General features: G+C 46.0%; 1 protein-coding gene across 1 annotated transcript in view; it reads left to right on the top strand.

Annotated features, from left to right (window-relative positions):
* The window catches only part of KBTBD12 (kelch repeat and BTB (POZ) domain containing 12), a 78515-nt gene that overhangs the window by 39444 nt on the left and 18392 nt on the right, over window positions 1–20679 (top strand). The window contains exon 5 of the mRNA XM_015426089.1: window positions 16857–17054. Coding sequence (XP_015281575.1) covers window positions 16857–17054 — 198 coding nt within the window. The remainder of the gene's footprint in view (window positions 1–16856; window positions 17055–20679) is intronic.

The following is a 20679-nucleotide window of genomic DNA, read 5'->3' as shown; positions in this document are numbered from 1 at the left end:
CTGGAACCAGTCATGTCTGCATGGTGGGAGACCCCCATAGTCACCCCGGTTAAGCCAAACGAGGATGTGTGCATTTGTGCAGATTACAAATGCATGCTTAACAAGGCTCTACAGGCACACGCTTATCCGGTGCTGGTGGTGAGCCACGTGTTGGCAGCTTTGGCGGGGGCTCGGGTCTTTGGCAAGTTAGACTTGGCCCAGGCGTATCAGCAGCTGCCAGTTGATGCTGCCATGGCTGAAGCCCAAACGATCACTACACGCAGGGTGGCATTCAAGGTTCACAGCCTTCAGTTCGGGGTCTCGGTCGCACCAGGAATTTTTCAATCTTTTATGGATTCACTCCTGAAAGGTATCCCCGGGGTTCAGCCGTTTTTAGACGTGCTGATCGCTGCCCTGGACGACTCTTCCTTCGCTGATTGTTTGTGGGCTGTACTACAACACTTCGACGAGGCAGGACTCAAGGTCAAGCGGGAAAAGTGTCTCCTGGGGGTCCCTCGCGTCGAGTTCCTGGGACTCGCGGTCGACGCCTCCGGCATCCACCCCACCGCGGACAAGGTGACCGCCATCACGCAAGCGCCACCTCCGGCATCCAAGTCCGAACTGCAGGCTTTTCTGGGGCTTCTGAACTTCTACCATTCCTTTTTGCCCCTCAAAGCTGCCATCGTGGAACCGCTCCATCACCTCCTGGACAAGTCTGCACCTTGGGTCTGGGGACCGCCGCAAGCTGCTGTGTTCCAGGCGGTCAAAGACCTGCTTGTTTCCAATGCGGTCCTGGCGCATTTCAATGAGGCACTCCCAGTGGTGCTGGCATGTGATGCTTCACCTTATGGGGTCGGAGCGGTCTTGGGCCACCGGCTGCCGGACAGCCACGAGGTCCCTGTTGCCTTTTATTCCAGGATTCTATCTGCGGCTGAGCGCAATTACACATAGATCGATAAGGAGGTGCTGGCTATTGTGGCGGGGGTGAAATTTTTTTACCACTATCTGTATGGGCGCCCCTTCACTGTCCTCACTGACCAGAAGCCGCTGCTGGGCCTTCTGGCCCCTGACTGCCAGACCCCTCAGATGATTTCTCCCCGGGTGCTCTGCTGGTCTATTTTCCTGGCTGGGTACTCCTACTCTCTCGTCCATCGCCCAGGCAAGGCGATGGGCCATGCGGACGCCCTGAGCCGCCTGCTGCCACTGGTCTGTGACCCAGATCCTGCTCCCACCCACTTAACACCCGAATCCTGCTCCCGCCCACCAGATCGCTCTCCTGGAGTCCCTCCCAGATCAGCCGGTCCACGTCGCGGAGGTGGCTCGCTGCACCTCCAGGGACAAGGTACTTTGCTAGGTTTTGGACTGGGTGGTGAGGGGGTGGCCCGCGGCCAAAGGAGACCCTAACTTTACACCCTTTGCTTCTCATAAGGACGAGCTGTCCGTCCACAAGGGCTGTGTAATGTGAGGAAGTAGAGTGGTCATCCCTAAGCCCTTACGGAAATGGGTCCTCACCGCTCTCCATGAGGCACATTCCAGGGTGGTGCACATGACGTCTGGTGGCCGAGGATGGACCGGGACATAGAGGACGGGGTGAAGAGGTGCCAACCTTGCCAAGCATCCCGGCCCGAGCCACCCTGCACCCCGGAACAGGCCTGGGAATCCTCTCACCGCCTCTGGTCCCAGTTACACTTGGACTTTGTGGGACCGTTCCAGGGGCAACTTTTCTTTATACTGGTGGATTCCTTCAGCAAGTGGCTGGAAGTAGTTCCCGTGCCTTCAACCTCCCCGAAGGTGGCCATCCGGGCGATGTGGTGGATATTCAGCGCCCAGGGAATCCTGGACACGCTGGTCATGGATAACGGGATGGCGTTCACGTCCAGTGAATTCCAGGACTTCACGAGGTACTACAGTATCCGCCACGTCCAGTCTGCCCCGTTCCACCCCGCAACCAATGACCAAGCAGAGCGCATGGTCAGGACTATGAAGGACGCCCTCCACCACTTGGACTCCTCCAACTGGGACTGCAAACTGGCTGCTTTCCTTTTTGGCCAGCGAACTATGCCCCACACCACGACAAGTCGCAGTCCGGCAGAGCTACTTCTCGGCTGCCGCCTGACAACCCGGCTGGATCGCCTGAATCCCGACCGGGCCTCGGCAGAGGCACCAGCTACGGAGACACACGAGGCAGCCAGGGGATTCTTCCCGGAGGATCCCGTGTATACAAGGAACTACGCCCGGGGACCAGCCTGGATTCCGGCATGAATAGTACGAGTTAAGGGTCCACGATCGTACGAGGTTTCTTGTGAAGATGGGCAGATTCTACACCGGCACATCAACCAGTTACGCCGCTGGATGATGCCATTGGATCCCGAGGACTTGGACGTGGCGGAGGCCCCGGATACCTCAGCCCTGACACAACCGCCGGCAGCAGAACACCTGCCTCTTGGTCGTACCCGAGGCACCTCTTCCGGTGGCGCAGGGGACACCAGCACCGGGGGCCCCAATGCCTCTCCCGGTCAGCTCACCTCTGAGGGCTTCAGGTGTGGAGATAGCAGCAGTTCCCGAACTTCACCGCTCTACCCGCACCAGGAAGTTGCCAGCCCATCTGAAGGACTTTGTTTGTGGGTGTATTGCGGACCAAGGGGGGAGGGGTGTAATATACCCAGTTCAGACCGCGTGGCCACCTTGGGCTCCACGCAGTCAAGCGCAAACGTCGAGCTTTGCTCAACGAGACAATGGACTATGCGGATCCTAGCCCACGCCAATCAGGGGGCTAGGTTCCCGTCTGAGAGCCTATGGAACTCTCGGTCACTGTAAATAACCTATTGGGAAGTGGGGGGGGGGTTATGGGTGGTGGTTTCACGGGGAATATAAACTGGCCTGCGAGCCGGCTAGAATTGTCTTGTTCCTGATCTAATAAAGTACGCTAAGCTGAAATCACTCTCCGTCTGCGTACTTTTCACCAACATAGGCTTACAGTTAATAAGACATGTAACATTCCTTAACACTTAGCAATAGCCACCAAGGGTATTTGTTTCTTAAAGCTACTTCTGTTATTTTGGAGGGGTTTAACCCCTCATTTAAAAAAAAAAAAGATTTCAAATTTTCCTGCAAAGTGGAGGCTTTTCTCATGTTTGGAGAAAGATGAGTCTTGTCTATTAATTGTTACAGTCTCTGGATTTAAGTATTCATAGATAGGGCCATGCTGAGAATGAGATATACAAGTGGGGGGCCTGCAAGACTTGTAGAGGGGAAAGAATCCTATCTCTCACCCCCCCCCATTGCTGAGCCTGGCATGGCTCCAGACCCCACCACCCACCTTAGAGCCTAGTGGCGGTGACTGAGAGCTTCTCCAAGCCCAGAGAAGATCCAGGAGGTGCTCTGCAGCCATGGCCAGGCACAGAACACCTTCTGGAGCTCTCTGCCACCATGTCTGGGCCTGTAGCGACCCTCGGTGTCTGCCCTGGCTGACCTTAGAGTGGTTCCTGGTGGTGGCTCAGAGTGCCACCAGCTCTTCTGGTAAATGCATTGTCTGCATATGAGCAAACCACTTTTTAAAAAAAATTGTAGGGAATTTAAATCCCCAATGTATTTTTTAATATTTGGAGTCCTCCAAGTTTGCAGAAAAATCTGTTTAGCGTTGGTGTGGCCCTGATCTGTGGATTTAGGTATCTGCATATGGGGGTCACATATTGCTGTTAGATATATAGATTACACTGGCACATAAAAATACAGTATTTGCATGCCAGTGGAGTTTCTGTTTGGGTCATAGAAAGGTGGTATGCCAATATTTTATGCATAGAGAATGGTGGATGAGGTCAAAAATTTAGACGGTACATATGGCTGCATGGAGTATTACATCCAAATCAGCATGTGGCGTGGCTCAAAAGATTATCTGAATATATAAATAAATATCACCAGCATCTTTATAAATTATCTGTGTTTTTTCCTATTCTAATGCTGTACACCTGCCCAGCCATTGGGCATAAATTATAGATTTATGATTCCATTATTTCATCTCCCTATTCCCTGCTATGCCAGCAGACCAGCAAGCAAGCAGCAAGCTGAAAGAGAAAAATCATTATGCTGATTTGGTATGCACAGGACTTAATGTGACCTGGAAACCAAACTTGATTTTAGCTAGTTGTGTCAGGCTGAGTGTGCTGTCTATAATGAGCCTGTATCTATATATCTAATAGCCAAGTTGCCCCTTCTATGTGGATATCTAAATCTGCACATCGGGGACACTCGGGGGGCAGAGAGATTTTCCTGCTCACTTGGAGCAGTCCCCAGGTGTGCAGAAAAATCTAAAAAGTTGAAAAAAATATACGGGAGATACTTAAATCCCCCCCAAAGTAAAAGAGGATTCCTTGCACATGCGCAGAGAATGCTCTGGCTGTTGGGGGGGAGGCTTAGCGGGCCCGGTAGCTGGGAGCCACTCAGGCCTCACCACTGGTGCCAGGGGGTGAGCGGGAGAAGGTTCAGCCAGCCTGGTGGCTGGGAGCTGCTTGGGCCTCGTCGATGGAGCCAGGGGGAGGAGATTGGCGGGCCCGGCAGCTGGAAGCCACTCAGGCCTCACCTCCGGAGCCGGGGGGGGAAGCTTACCTGTGGCTGCTTCCTCCTCAGCCCTGAGGTCCTCCTGCTTCCGCAGGCCAGGAGCTGGGGAAAATACTCCCTCCCCCCGTGAGTATCGCGGGTCCCTCTTCTTGTTGTATGCTAAGATATGAAGGAAAATATTTCCTCTAGGTCTTAGTACAACAACGGTAGCCAAACATTTTAGGCAAGTGTGCCACTAGTCCAAATCCAAAGGATGAGACAACGCTACTCTAACAGGCACTGCTTCAGATTAACATGTTTTGTGTTCAGTCTGTTGAGCCAAAGAGTATATCACAGAGCAGTACCAGAGAGGCAGGAAACAACAGAGAACTGACTGTGGGTGGGGCTGTGGCTCAATGCTAGAGCACTGACTTTGCATGCAGAAGGTCCTAGGTTCAATCTCTGGCATCTCCAGTTAAAAGTATCAGGTAGTAGGCTGATGTGAAAGACCTCTACCTGAGACCCCAGGGAGCCACTATTGGTTAGACTACGCAATACTGACCTTAATAGGCCAATTATCTGACTCCGTATAAGGCAGCCTCATTTGTTCATGTGACTCTATGGCAGCATTTAGTATGTTACGATAAACTGTGCTCTGTTTGAACTCTGATCGTGCGATGAAGTGTGGTTAGTATACTGCACAGACCCTGGTTTGCTTCTTTCCTCTTCTCTGCTTCCCAGAAGGAGGGACATCTTCCCTATACTGCTTTCTGTATGGCTAGATTACAGGGCTATTTTTGGGCAGGAACGCACAGGAATGGAGTTCCGGCTGGCTCCCAAGTTGGCCATGCCCAGCAGGAACTCATTAGCATAATAGGCCATACCCAACAGCAGAAACTCATTAGAATTGGCTACATTAGGGGTGTGTGGCCAAACATGCAAAGGAGTTCCTGCTACAAGAAAGCCCTGGGTTTTGACAACAAACAGGGTAAACAGAATAAGAAGCAAAAGGTGGGTGTGGCTGGATGACCACACTTCTGGTAACATGGAGGTGCGGCCTAATGTGCTAATGAGCTGTGCTGTCAGGGTTGTGGCCTAATATGCTAATGAGTTTCTGCTCTTGGGTGTGGCCTATTATGCTAATGAGTTCCTGCTGGGCTTTTTCTACAAAAAGAGCCCTGCAGATAGATACAGATAAAAGGGGATGGAGCTGCTAAACAAATTGTAATTTGCAAAATATGGTGTTATGGCAAACCACAATTAATTGAAACTGGTTAACAAACCAGCTTCAAAATCTAGTTTGGAATCCCAGTTTGGTTCTCATCACCAAACCCATTGAATGATCTGAGTTCAGATGCCACAATAATTGGGGTCTGATCAATCATGAGTTAAAAACCACACTTTATGATGGCATCTGAGCGCCCCCCAAATCATACATCAGCACATCTATGGCTCTGCTCCTGCTAGGTGTGCGCCAGAGTCCCCCTACCTATGTGCGCCAGAGTCCCCCTACCTATGTTACATGCAATAGCGACATTGTGGGTTGGCCACCTAGATGCATTACAGCACTTCATACCTCACTGAAACCCTGAGGATGTTATGAGCATGACATGTGCTTGGTTTATAATCCCAGTTTCTTAATAATGATCATATCCATTTGTATGTGCATTGTACAAACAGATCTTTGTTAAATTTAAAAACTTTGCAGAGTGAAAACAGTTTTGATTGCAGACCTGTCCAAGCATGATAATAGAAAGTTCTGAAGCATTAATGGCTCTGGTAACACAAAGATCTCTCTGTTGGTATGCTACAGTAACTTGTGACATTTGCAGTATTTTCCAGAGAAAACAAATAATGTGGGGATTCTTCAATTGGGGGGGGGGAGCCCCTGCATTTAGAACACTAGGGATCATACTTTGGGCCAAAATTCTCTCACAATTTACATAATAAAAGGATGAGCCCAGGAACATAGAAAACCAACTGGGAGAATCAGGTTGGAATTTTTTTTTTTAATGCAAATGTTCCAGCTGGTCAGAGGTTTTGATGGGATCAAGTCAAACCAATGATGCCCAGAATGTATTTTGAAACACACTTTCAAATGTCCAAGTGCAAAATCCATCTTTCTCCTAACAAAGGTAGAATGCCAAATACCAGCTTTTCCCACATGATCCAGATCCAGTTCTGCTACAGAGATTACTCCCCAAAATCTGTGATAATAACTATTAAAGAAAGCCATACTTGGGTATGTCAAGGCCTGTTTATGATTTCATTGTAGAGTATGTTTTATTATAGCTGCAGTGTTTTAAACAGGCAAGACAGATAGATAGGATCCTAAGTTGGACTTCCACTAGTATAACAGCAATTCTGCTAATGGAACAGCAGGATTGCTGTTACACTAGCGAATGTCCATCTTAGGATATCAATGGAACAATGTTTTTGTTGGCAGAAGATGGGAGATACATTTCTGCCAATTTTCCCACATGTACTGCAGGACCCCATTTTGCCCCATACTGTTCCCAGGGGTTGGGAGAACAATTGGGAGGGTGCAGAAAGCTGCTGTGGGGAAGGGAATTGTGTTACTTTAACGGAACTCTACCTGCAACATTTAGGATCCAGGCCATAACATTGAAGGCCACCTGCTCTCAGACTCAGATGGAGCTTGTCAGCCATGACGGGAATCCTAGAAGTTGCCATCTGAAGATGTGAAGATGTCTGCCCAGCTTCTTATAGTGCTTCATCACCCTCCACAGAACCCAGTTCAAGGGGCCCACAAGGCACAACCACATTCTAGTAATCACAGCTGACATGTTAGCGGGTAGGAAAAAAAATGATGTTTCAGCAACAAAATGTTATGGCTTGATTGTTGGGAAAATATAATCGTTCACACAACAGACATACTGTGCTGAGGAAAGACATCTGGCTCCTCTTCAATGAATGTGCCATAAACCTCCTTGAAAACCCTCTCATTTGCATAAACCCAGTCCAAGAGCAATTTCAACAGAGGGGAAAAACAAGATATTTTTTAAAAAGACAATCTTGATGGACTACTGTGGTATAGTAATCTGGTAGCTGCTTGCAGGAAAGAAAACACGCTCATGAGTGAGCACAGTTGTCCATGAGAACGAGTGGCCTGGTCCTTTATTGCAGGTAGAAACACAGTTCCATTCAGTTATGTTGCACTGAATATAATATGTAATCTATCACTAAATTCAGCCGCTGTACCAGAAGACAGGAGAATAGCAAATGTTATACCAATTTTAAAAAAGGGATCCAGAGGGGAACCAGGAAATTACAGGACAGTCGGCCTAATGTCTGTCTCAGGCAAGTTAGTAGAAAATGTAATCAGAGATAATTAGGCACAGAGAGGAACAAAGCCTGCTAAGGGAAAATCAGCATGGCTTCTGCAAAGGGAAGTCCTGCCTCACCAGTAGGACTGCCAAGTCTCGTTGAATCGCGGCGGGGGATCGTCATTCTTTACAGGAGCTCTGCCACGGGGGACAGCAACAGGTGTTGCACCGCCATCGCCAGGATGTGACGCTACGGGTCGCTCTGGCAACAGGGCTGTTTGGTTTTCCCCCCGACGAGCTCAGCCACGCCCCCAACATCAGCAACGTCGGACGTCACTTCCGGTGACGTCCTGCCGGCGCCCGCTCCCGAAAGGCTCTCCCGGACAGCGACGAGGCTCCCCCGCTCCGAGGGGTAAGTGGATTTGGCAACCCTAGTTGTTGGCTTTCCAGAGGAACTGGTTGGCCACTGCGTGAGACAGGATGCTGGACTAGATGGGCCATTGGTCTGATCCAGCAGGGCTGTTATGTTTTATGCCCTCTCAATTGTAAAATGAGAATATTATTGACAGATATTGCTGTCAAGACATGTGAGGCCAGGACTACAAATGAGCTGACATGTTTCAAACCATGCTACGAAAATATGAACAATAACGATACAGATTCAGTCAGGGCACACGAGGAAAGTTACAGTACTCTGGTGAGGCTGTTCTTCCACCCTCCCCAACAGCTTCATCAAAGTAAGGGACTGAATGACACTTTTAAAATGTGAATTTAATTAGCAAGGATGTGGCCAGCTCAAGAGGATATGAGGGGTTTAGCCCGCAGCATGCATGTCAACGGCTCAAGCCAGTTGTAGGAACAATGGCCTTAAGGAGCTTTTCTCTTCTGTCATCTGTCTAATTCACCAGTTGATCAGCCCAGGGCAACATAAATCGCAGGCATAAAGAGCACTTGCCACTTTTGAGGTGAGTGGGGAGTAGCACAAAAGCTTGGTCTTCAAAACTGTACATCCTATGTTGTCGAGGCAAAATATTTTAGAATGGTCAAAAAAGCCCAGAGAACAATCCCCTTGAATGTTTGAAACCATGCTATAATAAATAAATATACTTTGTATGAACTATCAGGCTGCTTGGGTGGTGTCTGTCAGCTGCCAGTGAGTCAGAGCTAACTGATGTTCTGGCTGTACAGCCGAGAGTTTTCATTGTAAAAATAAAAGAGCTCTTTTATGGCGTTATTTTAAAAAAACTGTATGAAAGATAGAGTGTGTTTTTATGGCTCGTGAGAACAATCTAACATGTGCAAAGGGTTCACTGGGGCTTTGGCCAGCACACTGGAGTAGAAAATCTGACAGTGTCCCTCGTGAGGGTTGGGCCGCCATCCAGGAATTACAACTGACCTCCAGACTACAGAAATCAGGCCACTTTGGAAAGTAGACTCTATGGAATTATAGCTATTGAAGTCCCTCCCCTTCCCAGGCTCCACTCCCAGATCTCCAGGAATTCCCCACCCCAGAAGTAGGCAGCCCTACGAGTGGCCTCACCCAACTCTTGCCTGAAACACTCGAAAGTCAGTGGCCTCAGGAGACGCTGGAGTGCCGCAAGCAGAATTTACTGCTTTGTCGGTCAGTCAAAGGCCGAAATCGTGGATCCGGGTATTGATACCAGGTCTGGCCAATCTAGGGGGCTTCACACTGCTTAGCTGCAGGTCTGCACACTGCTGTTTAGTTCTGCTCCTGAGACCGACCGACCTTCTAGGCTTGGGAAATTCCTGGAGGTTTGTGAGTGGAGACTAGGGAAGGTGGAATCTGGGGAGTAAAGGGAGCTCGGCAGGAATATGATTCCATACAGCGTACTCTCCAAAGCTGCCAGTTCCTCCAGGGGAATTGATCTCTGCTGCCTGGAGAGCACTTGTCATTCCGGGGATTATCCAGCCACCGGCCGGAGGTTGGGAAATTCCTGGAGGTTTGTGAGTGGAGACTAGGGAAGGTGGAATCTGGGGAGTAAAGGGAGCTCGGCAGGAATATGATTCCATACAGCGTACAGGCCACACCCAGCAGTAGAAACTCATTAGGATTGGCTACATTAGGGGTGTGTGGCCTAACATGCAAAGGAGTTCCTGCTACAAAAAAAGGCCCTGGGTTTTGACAACAAACAAGGTAAACAGAATAAGAAGCAAAAGGTGGGCGTGGCTGGATGACCACACCTCTGGTAACATGGGTGTGTGGCCTAATATGCTAATGAGCTGTGCTGTCAGGGTGTGGCCTATTATGCTAATGAGTTCCTGCTGGGCTTTTTCTACAAAAAAAAGCCCTGCCAACAACTGTAGACTGTGTAACGAAAATAAACAAACAAACAAATAAATAATATATATTAAGGTACAAAATTTGACATAATGATAGAAATTACATCCCAATATATAAACACAAGGAACCACTCCATAAATATACACATCATTAAACCACGCTGCAAATCCTTATAAACGTTCTAACACAGATACGTTCAAAGAACAATGTGAACAGTCAAGGATTTTTCCTCAAGCCGAAAGCAGAAAGGTGTTTCCTTTCACTGTGTAATTCTGCTATATATTTTCACCAGCTGGAGGTTGGCAACCCTCACCTCAGACACTCCCCGAAGGATATGCCATTCTAGGTTCCAACCCTAAGGCCCTCGGAGAACAAGAAGCCAGATGGGCAAGTCATTGCCTTGGGTTCATAGGGTATTTCCCACTAAAAATATTTTGAAACAAAAAAATATACCGTTGAATGCCCCGTGTTCCATGTCTTTACATTTTGATTTTTTGAATAACACATCACACTCCACAAAATAGCAACAGCCTCAAAATTCAGTGCACATTAATAAATTCTGTTCCAGAGCCAAAGAATATTGAACCAGATGAACAGGCACAGTTAACAGATAAGTTCCAACATTGGGTAAAAATAGTGCACTCCCAGAAACAAGTATACATAGTGAGAAAATAGGTACTCTGCCTATTAAATAGACACAGCTAGAGACTGTGATTAAAACTTGAACTGCAGCCTAGAGATCTAAGTGGGAATGTTTCTCTGTACTCTAATTGGCTTTGGATCAAGTCCTAAGACCACCATATGCTGTTGAGCCACTTAATTATAATGAACCTTTTTACATTTTAAATGGGAATTCTCCAAAAGATCAAACTGTGAATTGAAAGAATAATATTGCGTCGTGGGGAAAACCTTCATTTTAGTGCCTTCTAAAATGAATCCTCATTTTCTCAAGCAAGTGGAGAACCAAGAACTCTGTGGTGTTTAGATAATTTCCTGTCTCCATCCTGTATGCAACACAGGCTTGCAATATTTAGGGTTCAGACTGCACAAGCATCTGTTTTGTTCTCACTTAACATTTGTGTTCAATTATTGTAGGGACATGTTTGAGAGCCTGTTAAAAATCTGGCTCTCCTGTGGCAATCTGAGAACACAGCTGTCATTTAATGTTTAAAATTGGACATATCACACACACAGTCCTTTGGCGTGGAAATATTATCAGTATTCATTACATGGCTTTGTATCCAACGGAGTTGATGTAGACATTGCTGGGTTGCGCTTGCACATTCATCTCTGCAGGTTAAGGACTGGACCACAAACCTAGAACAGCTTATTAGATAAAGCTTTAGAGAAACAAGTGGCTGTAAATCCCCAACCCATCTGTTCCAAAGCAGCCCAATTAAAGTCAATGGGACTGTTTCACAATTCTAACCTGAAGCTTTTGATCTGGCTAGCATCAGGAATAAAATGTAGGAAAGGGGCTACACTGACTGTTATGCTGGCATTTTGTCACACCTCCAAAGGTGAGAACTGATTGTAGATAGACTTGATTATATTTTTGCCCTAGGCCATGGCATATACTTTACAGGGATAAGAAAGGACATGATCTGGAAAAGGTGCCTCACCTTCTGCTGGGACAAAATCCAGGAACACATCTTTGGAATCTGCCATTGACATGCAGAAAGGGTGGACAGCTACAGCTTTGCTGGAACATGCTAATGATCGACTTCTGTTCTTGTTGTGAAGTGTGCGGGGACCTGAGAGAGTCCAAATGCACTGTGGGACACTCTGCTCTGAACAACAGCAACACTTGTAGTGACAGATGAGTTTATAGAGCATGCCTCTGGGATGCTGCAAATTGGCCCTAGCCAATCAACACCAAGACGCAGAGCCCAGACCTCTCAGTTTGACTTGCAGTTGAGTTTGCTTTTGTTTATCAATAGAATTAGAATGAGGGTGCCTATTAGGGTCTGTTGAGTTATCCAGCAGCATAGCCAAATGGCATAAAATCGCCTTGTAATGTTGGCTTCTATGTGGTGCTGTCAAAGAATATCTATCTGTCATCCATCTATCAATGATCTATCTATCATCTGTGGCAGGCAGTATAGGCAAGTGATGAGCTCCTATCTGACTGAAACTCAAGAAACATTAATATGTTTACCTATACTTCCTCCATCACATAATTGAATTTGGAATAGCTATAGGAAAACAACTATCTGCACACACCTAAGTAAAGTCACACCTTTCTAAGTCCACTGAAGTCAATGGGCTTAGAAGGGCACACCTTTGCATGTGTGTGTGTGTGTGTGTGTGTCCAGCTTATGGACTGTGCTATTATAGTTTGATCCTAAATGAAGGAATCCATGCAAGTTTTGTCCTGTAAATGAATTTTTATTATTTTCTCTTAAAAGGGTGGGATACAGAAGGAAAAAAGGAAAAAATAGATTCATCAAATTTGTAAAGTATTATGAATTGTTAGGTACAACGAGTAAAATCAGATATATTACCAAATGTATTACATATTTCAAATATAAAAGCAAACAATACAACTCGAATATTACAGGATTCCAAAATTTGGGTTAGACAAAAACTTTCCTAAGGTTTGTTGTTGTTGTTGTTCAGTCGCACAGTCGAGTCCGACTCTTCATGACCCCATGGACCACATCACGCTAGGCCCTCCTGTCTTCTGTTGTGCTCCGGAGTTTGCTTAATTTCATGTTCGTTGCATCTATGACACTGTCTAACCATCTCATCCTTTGCCGTCCCCTTCTTCTTTGACCTTCAATCTTTCCCAGCATCAGGGTCTTCTCCAGTGAGTGCTCCCTTCTCATTTGGTGGCCAAAGTATTTGAGCTTCAGTATCTGGCCTTCCAGGGAACAGTTAGGGTTGATTTATTTTAGGATTGACTGATTTGATCTCCTTGCAGTCCCAGGGACTCTCAAGAGTCTTCTCCAGCACCTTCCTAAGGTTAACGATAATATATTAACGATAGAGGAAATTATATCTTTAACAACTGAACAAACTTCTATACCAAAATTAAATCATTGTAAAAACCTCATAATCAACATCACAGAATCCATGCAAGTTTTGTTGTTGACTTTGAGAAATAAAGATTTATTTCTGTATAAGAGACTGTATTGTTGCAGTGCTTAGCTGGGTGCTTACTGCCCATTTCTGAGTAATACAATAATGTCCTCTAAACATTGCCTCTGTCCAAAACTCTAAAATATTGACAGATACAGATGAAAAGCTTATTGTCATCCAAGGCCAAGGAATGCTTTTAAAATTAATTATTCTCTATTTAAATTAAGGTGCTCTTGTGCAATCATCCATTTACAGAAATGTTAACATTTCTGTCCATTCTATGTGAAGGCTATGTGCTCTAGGTATATGAGGTAAGTAGTGAGTTCTAAGCCCCAACGGTAAATATATAAATGGGTTTTGATCAGCAAATGTTGGTTGTTACAATGGAGGACACAACTACTTCCCACCTCACCCCCCCCATCTGTGTGTGCTTCATTGTGCACACAGATCTTCTGTACAAGAACGTTCCCCATTCTCTTTAGCAGAAAGAGCAGTTCTTGGTGTATGGCTCCCTACTGAATGTTGTTGTTGTTTTTAGCCATTCAGTCATGTCTGACATTTGGTGATTCTATGGGCCAGCTCTCTCCATGTTTTCTGATCTTGTACTGTTCCCTGGAAGGCCAGATAATGAAACTGAAGCTCAAATACTTTGGCCACCAAATGAGAAGGGAGCACTCACTGGGGAAGACCCTGATGCTGGGAAAGATTGAAGGTCAAAGAAGATGGGGACGGCAAAGGATGAGATGGTTAGACAGTGTCATCGATGCAACGGACATGAAATTGAGCAAACTTCAGAGGACGGTGGAAGACAGGAGGGCCTGGCGGGATCTGGTCCATGGGGTTGCGAAGAGTCGGACTCGACTGTGCGACTGAACAACAACAACAACAACTGTTTCTTTGAGTCATTCCATGCTCAGGCTAGCCATGGTGTCTAGCCACCGTGTTCTTTGGTGGCCTGGTTTCCTTTTGCCACTAACCAATCCAAGTATAGCTGCTTTTTCTAGTGAGTTCTTCCGCATGACATGGCCGAAATAAGTCAGTCCCAGTTTTATGATTTTTCCTTCCAATGACATTTCTGGTTTTATGTGCTCCAATATTTGCTTGTTTGTCACCTTTGCTGGCAAGGAATGCACAGTACCATAGCTCAAATGAGTTGATTTTCCTCCTGTCTTGCTTCTTCATGGTCCAACTTTTGCAGCCATATGTTGCTATGGGGAACACAATAGCATGGACCAATCTGCATTTGGTTGTTAGGCTAATGTACTTGCTCTTCCATATTTGATTCATGCTCATCATTGCTGTGCAACCCAGCGTGATTCGACATTTTATTTCTGGACTGCATTTGCTGTTTTGGTTGATCTGTGATCCTAAGAAAGTGAATTTTTCCACACATTCGATCTCTTCATTGTCAACTGTTATTTTGACGTTTCTCTTCTTCTCGGTGGTCATGAACGTGGTCTTTTTTTAAGTTTAGGAAGAGGCCAAACTTCTCACTTTCTTCTCTGATTTTCTTGATCAGGTATTCCAGGCCTCTTTAGTTTCTGAGAGGAGGGTTGTGTCGTCAGCATATCGAAGATTGTTGATATTCCTTCCTCCAATCTTTGCCCCAATTTTTAACTCTTCCAGCTCTAACATCCTCATGATTGTTTCGGCATACAGGTTGAAAAGGTGAAAGAATGCAACCTTGTTGTACTCCTTTCTCTATCTTGAACCAATCAGTGTCTTATGGAGATGTTCACACAGTGGCTTCCCGGTTTGTGTACAATGATTGTATGAACTTGACCAGATGTGCTGGCACCCCCAGGTCTTGTAGGGCTCTTCACAGTTTGTCATAGGGTGAATCAAATGGCTGTGAATGTGCACTTATAAATCACACATTCTAATCCATCTCAAATGGACACATTTGAGTCACATTATCTGTCTCAAAGTACAGTAATATTCTGGGACGTCACACAGAAGATTGTTTCCGAGAAAGTTACAGGCACTTCCAAATCACTCCTAAAACCTTGCTGTCGCAGTGGTATATGAAACCTTCCCATTATGTTTTTGGGAAAGGGAATTTGTCATGGGAAAGCATTTGTGGCTTAATAAGCCACATAAGACATGATGCAGTAAATATTGCCTAAGTTCCATTGGCTTCAAAGTGCTTAACCTTGATGGATCTTGCACATTACACAGAAAGCTGCCCATGGCAACCATCTGAGCTTATCATTCTAAATTGAGCAAGCAGTGTGACCATGTTCTAGTAACATATCTTCACTTAAAAAAAAAAAAGGGTATTTCTCTTCTTGCAATATCTAGATTTATAAGGCAAAGAGGCAGGATTAAAAAAAAAATAGAGATCTAAACAGGGATAGAATCATAGAATCCCAGAGTTGGAAGGGGCCATACAGGCCATCTAGTCCAACCCCCCTGCTCAATGCAGGACCAGCCTGCAGTATCCCTGTCCAGCCGCTGTATAAAGACTGCCAGTGAGGGGGAGCTCACCACCTCCCTAGGCAATTGATTCTACTGTTCAACAACTGTTACTGTAAAAAAGATTTTCCTAATATCCAGCCGGAACTTTCCCACCCTTAATTTAAACCCATTATTGTGAGTCCAATCCTCTGCTACCAACAGGAACAGTTCCCTGACCTCCTCTAAGTGACAGCCCTTTCTGCCTTAGCTGGGTGGGGTTGGTATTTCTGTGTGCAACAAATGTCAAATGTATTTCTCATTTGTTGGACACAGTCCACACCCTTCCTTCAATGCTGCACTGTTATTATGGGGCTATCACAGTTTTCCAGCATGCAAATTGCAGCTCTCCTTCCTAGCATCAATGTTCCCTCTAAGCTGAGTTAGTGTGAGCTAGCTCACAGTTTTCTAGCCTCCAGCTCATACATTTTTTGTCTTAGCTCAGGAAGGATGGCTCCAGAGCAAACTAATTTATGCAGCCGCCAAACTGCTTGCTCACAACTTTAATGCCAGTAGCTCACAAAATAGAATTTTTGCTCACAAGTCTCCAGAGCTTAGAGGGAGCATTGCCTAGCACTGTCCTTGTTTTTGAAGTGGCAGTGGAGAATGTGGTTGTGTCTGTGTGCACTGTAAGCACCTACTGGCTATTTCTTGTGATGATATATCCATCCTATGCCTGTGTTGTTCTCTTAATTTTTAAAAAAAGTTCCTTGTTTATATTCACTTTTTCAGAGTCCATCTTCTCATTTTATACCTCTTAGAAAGGAACACTCTGCCAGCCATAATTTTTTCTAAAAGTGAGTGGGATAAAGAGCAGCAAGGCTCCCCCATCCCTTTAATCTTATATTCATCATTTTGTGAATAATTCATTCTTTTGGTCATTCATGCGATCCCCATTTTCTGCACTGGAGGACTCGCCCAGTCAATGTTTTCCAAAAATACATTTTAGCATATGAACAGCAGCATGAGTTGCCCCACAACTCCCAGCTGTAAGTACATAGAATGTTTTCCTGTTGCCTTTACAAAGGAATGAGCGTTTGAGATGCTAACGCTAAAAGGGGATTGATGCAGGAAGGAAAGACAGAAAAAATTGGCAGAAAGAGAGAAAGCATCAACTATTGACAGGTCTGTTTCATCAAACCTTTGATACTAATGCACTATTTTCTAATTCCTTCTATGTTTTGCTTTCCTTGTTGATTTTCCCCCCCCTTTTGCAGGTGGTATCGGCTGCCTTGGTCGAGACAGAGGACAGGCACGAAAATGCCTTGATGCAGTGGAGATCTATAACCCTGATGGGAATTTTTGGAGGGATGGGCCTCCGATGCCTTATCCTCTCCTCTCCTTGAGAACTAACTCTACCTGTGCTGGTGCGGTAGAAGGAAAACTCTATTTCTGTGGAGGATTTCGTGGAGCAGGTATTGGATAAAACCAAAGAGAATTTGACTATGTTTATAATGTACCGTTGGAGCCAGGTGGGACTACGAATGCCACCAATCCCAGAACTATAGGAGGCATCCAAGTGGAACTGAATAATCCCTTCTGATTTTCGATGTGACAGTGCAATCCTAAACAGAGTTTAGACACTCTTTTAAGGCCGGTGACTTCAGTGGTCATAGAATGGTGTAACTTTGTTTTAGATTGCACTGTAAGAGTTACTTGGCTTGTTCTGGCATGGAAAGGTAGCAACCCTGATAAGAAAAAAACACTTATTTAAAAGTAAATCCCACTGATTTCAATGAAGTGTACTTCCAAAACAGGGTGGTTAATGCCAAATGTGATCACCACTGACTTGTACTCATCAGTGGTACTAAGCTGGTGATATGTGAAGAGTAAGAGCCAGGCCACGCAAAATAACCACCATGGGGGGCCATGTTAAATGGTCTCCACAGAGCTCTCTGTTCATAATGAAGTATCTCCAGAACTACAAGGCAAAACTGGTGCATGTGAATTATTGGTTCTGCTGAGCAATTTAAAATATCCTCTCTGGACCAAAGCAGATGTGATGGTGGTACTGCCACAATTATAAAATGGTGGTGGCGGTGAGGATTTAAAAAGCCAGTAGTACCCAGCTCTCTGCAGATTGTTCTCCAAAAGCATCTATGTGTCTATCATATTTTTATCCCACACTTCTCCCAAGGAACGCATGATAACTTGCATGAAAGCTTGCATAGTTTTCCTTCCCCCACTTTACATCACTTCACATCAACCCACTAAAGTTTATTAGGCTGAGAGACCGTGAAACTTCTTGGCAGAAAAGGGACTTGGTCATGGCCTTCCCAATCCTAATCCTAAAACTCTAGCCTGTATACCACAAAGGTGCTTCCTTCACGGACTATATGACTATGGCAGATCCAAGCTTAATACATAGACCTGCAACTATAATGTTTGGTATTGCCTCATGTTGTGTCCTTTTGGGGTACACCAGCCCCCCCCCCATGATTTACCCTAGAATTTTGAGCAAGTTCGCACATTTTTCTGGGTGTGGCTCTTTATATCATCTTATAGCAATTTTACTTGGGCAGATCTTTTTTCCAATATCCCAGGTATACAGTTTTCTGTCCTTAATCATTCAGCAAAACAATCCGGAAAATTGTTATACCCTACTAAATTCATTGAAGCCAGTGGGTGTATCTCTGCCTAGGACTGCGCTGCGAGTGGCTGCTTTTTGTATTTGGAGTTATATGATTTTGAAGCTTCACAGGAAGACAAGTAGTCTGTCAGAGGAGACTATAAAACATAATAACGTATCATAACATCTAAGCCCTCCCCCGAAATTATATTGCTCTAATTGTTCAAGGACGCTGTCCTTCATCTGCAAGTGCTGATCACAGTCCCAAAAGGAAAGATATCAAGCCACCATTTCTCTTTCTCCTCACCCACATATTACCCAATACTCCATTTATCAGACTATCACATAGATTTTTCATTGTCATAGTAGCTGCTGCTGCTGCAGGAGCAACTGAACCAATCACTGCCTTTCTTTTCTTAGCTCATCAGCCTACTTGGATTCAGTTGGATGCTAATAGTTCATTAAATGGTTTCAGACATATAGGCTTTTAATGCTGTGGTTGCTGGGTTGTTCTTTTAAACACACACACAAGCACATACACCCACCCCCCACAATGTACACAAACACATATTCCCACTGGACACAGCAGCTGTTGCCACAGTTCCTTTCACAAGGAAAAGGCAGACAGGCAGAGACATTATCCAGCACTAATGAATGTCAACTCAGGTTAACTGCTTCCCAGATTCTTTGACTAGGAACACTACAAAACATGCATCCATCATTCACATGGCAGAGGCTCCAGCTGCACTGGATTTAATTTGTATTTTCCTCCATTTGAAAGCTCTGTGTACTGAATTCTAATCTAAATGAACCTTTCCTCAAAACTACTAGCACTTTAAAAACAACTCATAAAAACAATAAAATATGAGTCAGGTGCCTTTCTGTCTTAACAACAGGCCTAGAACTGCATGGCCTCAAAGCACTAGGCGCTGCTAGTACATTATTGTGTTTCCAGGGAAAATACTGTCTAATCTGTTGTATTGTGTCTACAATGGTGAAGCCTCTGACAGTTGGCCTCTCTTCACGATGTGTCAGATATTAAGACAATTACACATGAATTGTGGCATCTCCTCAGTTCTCTTGTGTACAGTTCCGTGATTAGGATGATGACTGCAATTCATATGGAGAAGTGGTTTAAGCCTTCCCCACTGTAGATTTCCCTCAGTCTGAAACAGTCCTGCAAAAGTTTTGTTGGGCCTGTTCGGGAAACCCACAAGTATTCCAGAGAACACATGGATTTCCCCAAATAGCGGGCCCCTGGATAGGGCTGACAAGTTTGCCCACTACAGTGGGCAAAGACCTTCCCTATGCTTTGTCCTCTGCTTGTGAACATCACTGCCCTGGCGATTCTTAATTTCATCTTAGTCCTTCTCTCATTGATGTCTCAAAGCTTTCCATGGTTAGTATCAGTAAAGACTCATTTAGGAAATGGGAGGAAGGCTTTATAACCAAGGATGAATATAAACAAACTAGCAGTAAAGCCCGTTGTGAAAGCAATACAACGAGATCTAGAAAGAGGCTCTGGGGCAGTGCTCTGGCTTTGGGCAAACAGTGTCAATTTGCTGTGGTGACCTCAGCAGGGTATAATGACAGAGTCCACTGTTTTCTCCAGAGGAACTGATCTCTGCTACCTGAAGAGCAGTTGTAATTGTGAGTGATCTGTAGCCCTCACCTGGAGATTGGCAGCAATTGTTACCCAGGACAAAGTGGCTGGTTTGGAGGGTGGAGTCTATGGCATTCTACCTGTCTGAGGTCCCACCCCTCTGCAAACCCCACCCTCTCCAGGCTCCACCCCTCAAATCCCCAGGAATTTGTCAGCATGTAGTTGGCAACCCCATCTCCTTCCCAGCTAACCATCAACCTACCATTATCTGCCCCTTTGACTTCAGCTGACTTCTGCCCTCCCTTCTGCAGAGCAGTTGTAATTCTGAGTGCTCTCCAGCCCTCACCTGGAGATTGGCAACAATGGTTCCCTATGTGGGACTTACTGGTTTGGAGGGTGGAGTCTATGGCAGTGTACCTGTCTGAGGTCCCACCCCTCCTCAAACCTCACCCTCTTCAGGCTCCATCCCTCAAATCTCCAGGAATTTCCCATCTGGAGTTGGCAACCCTATCAGGATTGGCCCCAATGTGTTTTCTCCCAAAGGCCAAAGTAGGTGACAGGACCAAGCTTAGTTGCCTACCAACAGGCACTGAGGGGAATGTAGGGTTGCCAGCTCTAAGGAGGGAAATACCTGGAGGTTTGGGGGGTGGATTCTGTAGAGGGCCGGGCGACGGAGGCATCGGCCTTCTGTCGCCCGCCTTGCCCCCCCAATCTCGGCCCGGGCGACTGCGTCCCCCGCCAGCGGCCGCCCGACTCCAGACCCCCCCGCGGCCACTCCAGCCAGGCAACGGAGGCATCGGCCTTCCATCGCCTGCCTCGCCCCCACCCCCCCAATCTCGGCCGGGCGACGGAGGCATCGGCCTTCCGT

Source organism: Gekko japonicus, unplaced genomic scaffold (genome assembly GCF_001447785.1).
Source record: "Gekko japonicus isolate JY-2015 unplaced genomic scaffold, Gekko_japonicus_V1.1 scaffold69, whole genome shotgun sequence".
Classification (NCBI taxonomy): Eukaryota; Metazoa; Chordata; class Lepidosauria; order Squamata; family Gekkonidae; genus Gekko; species Gekko japonicus.
The sequence above is the reverse complement of the archived record's forward strand: the minus strand, read 5'-3'. Positions and strand labels throughout refer to the sequence as shown.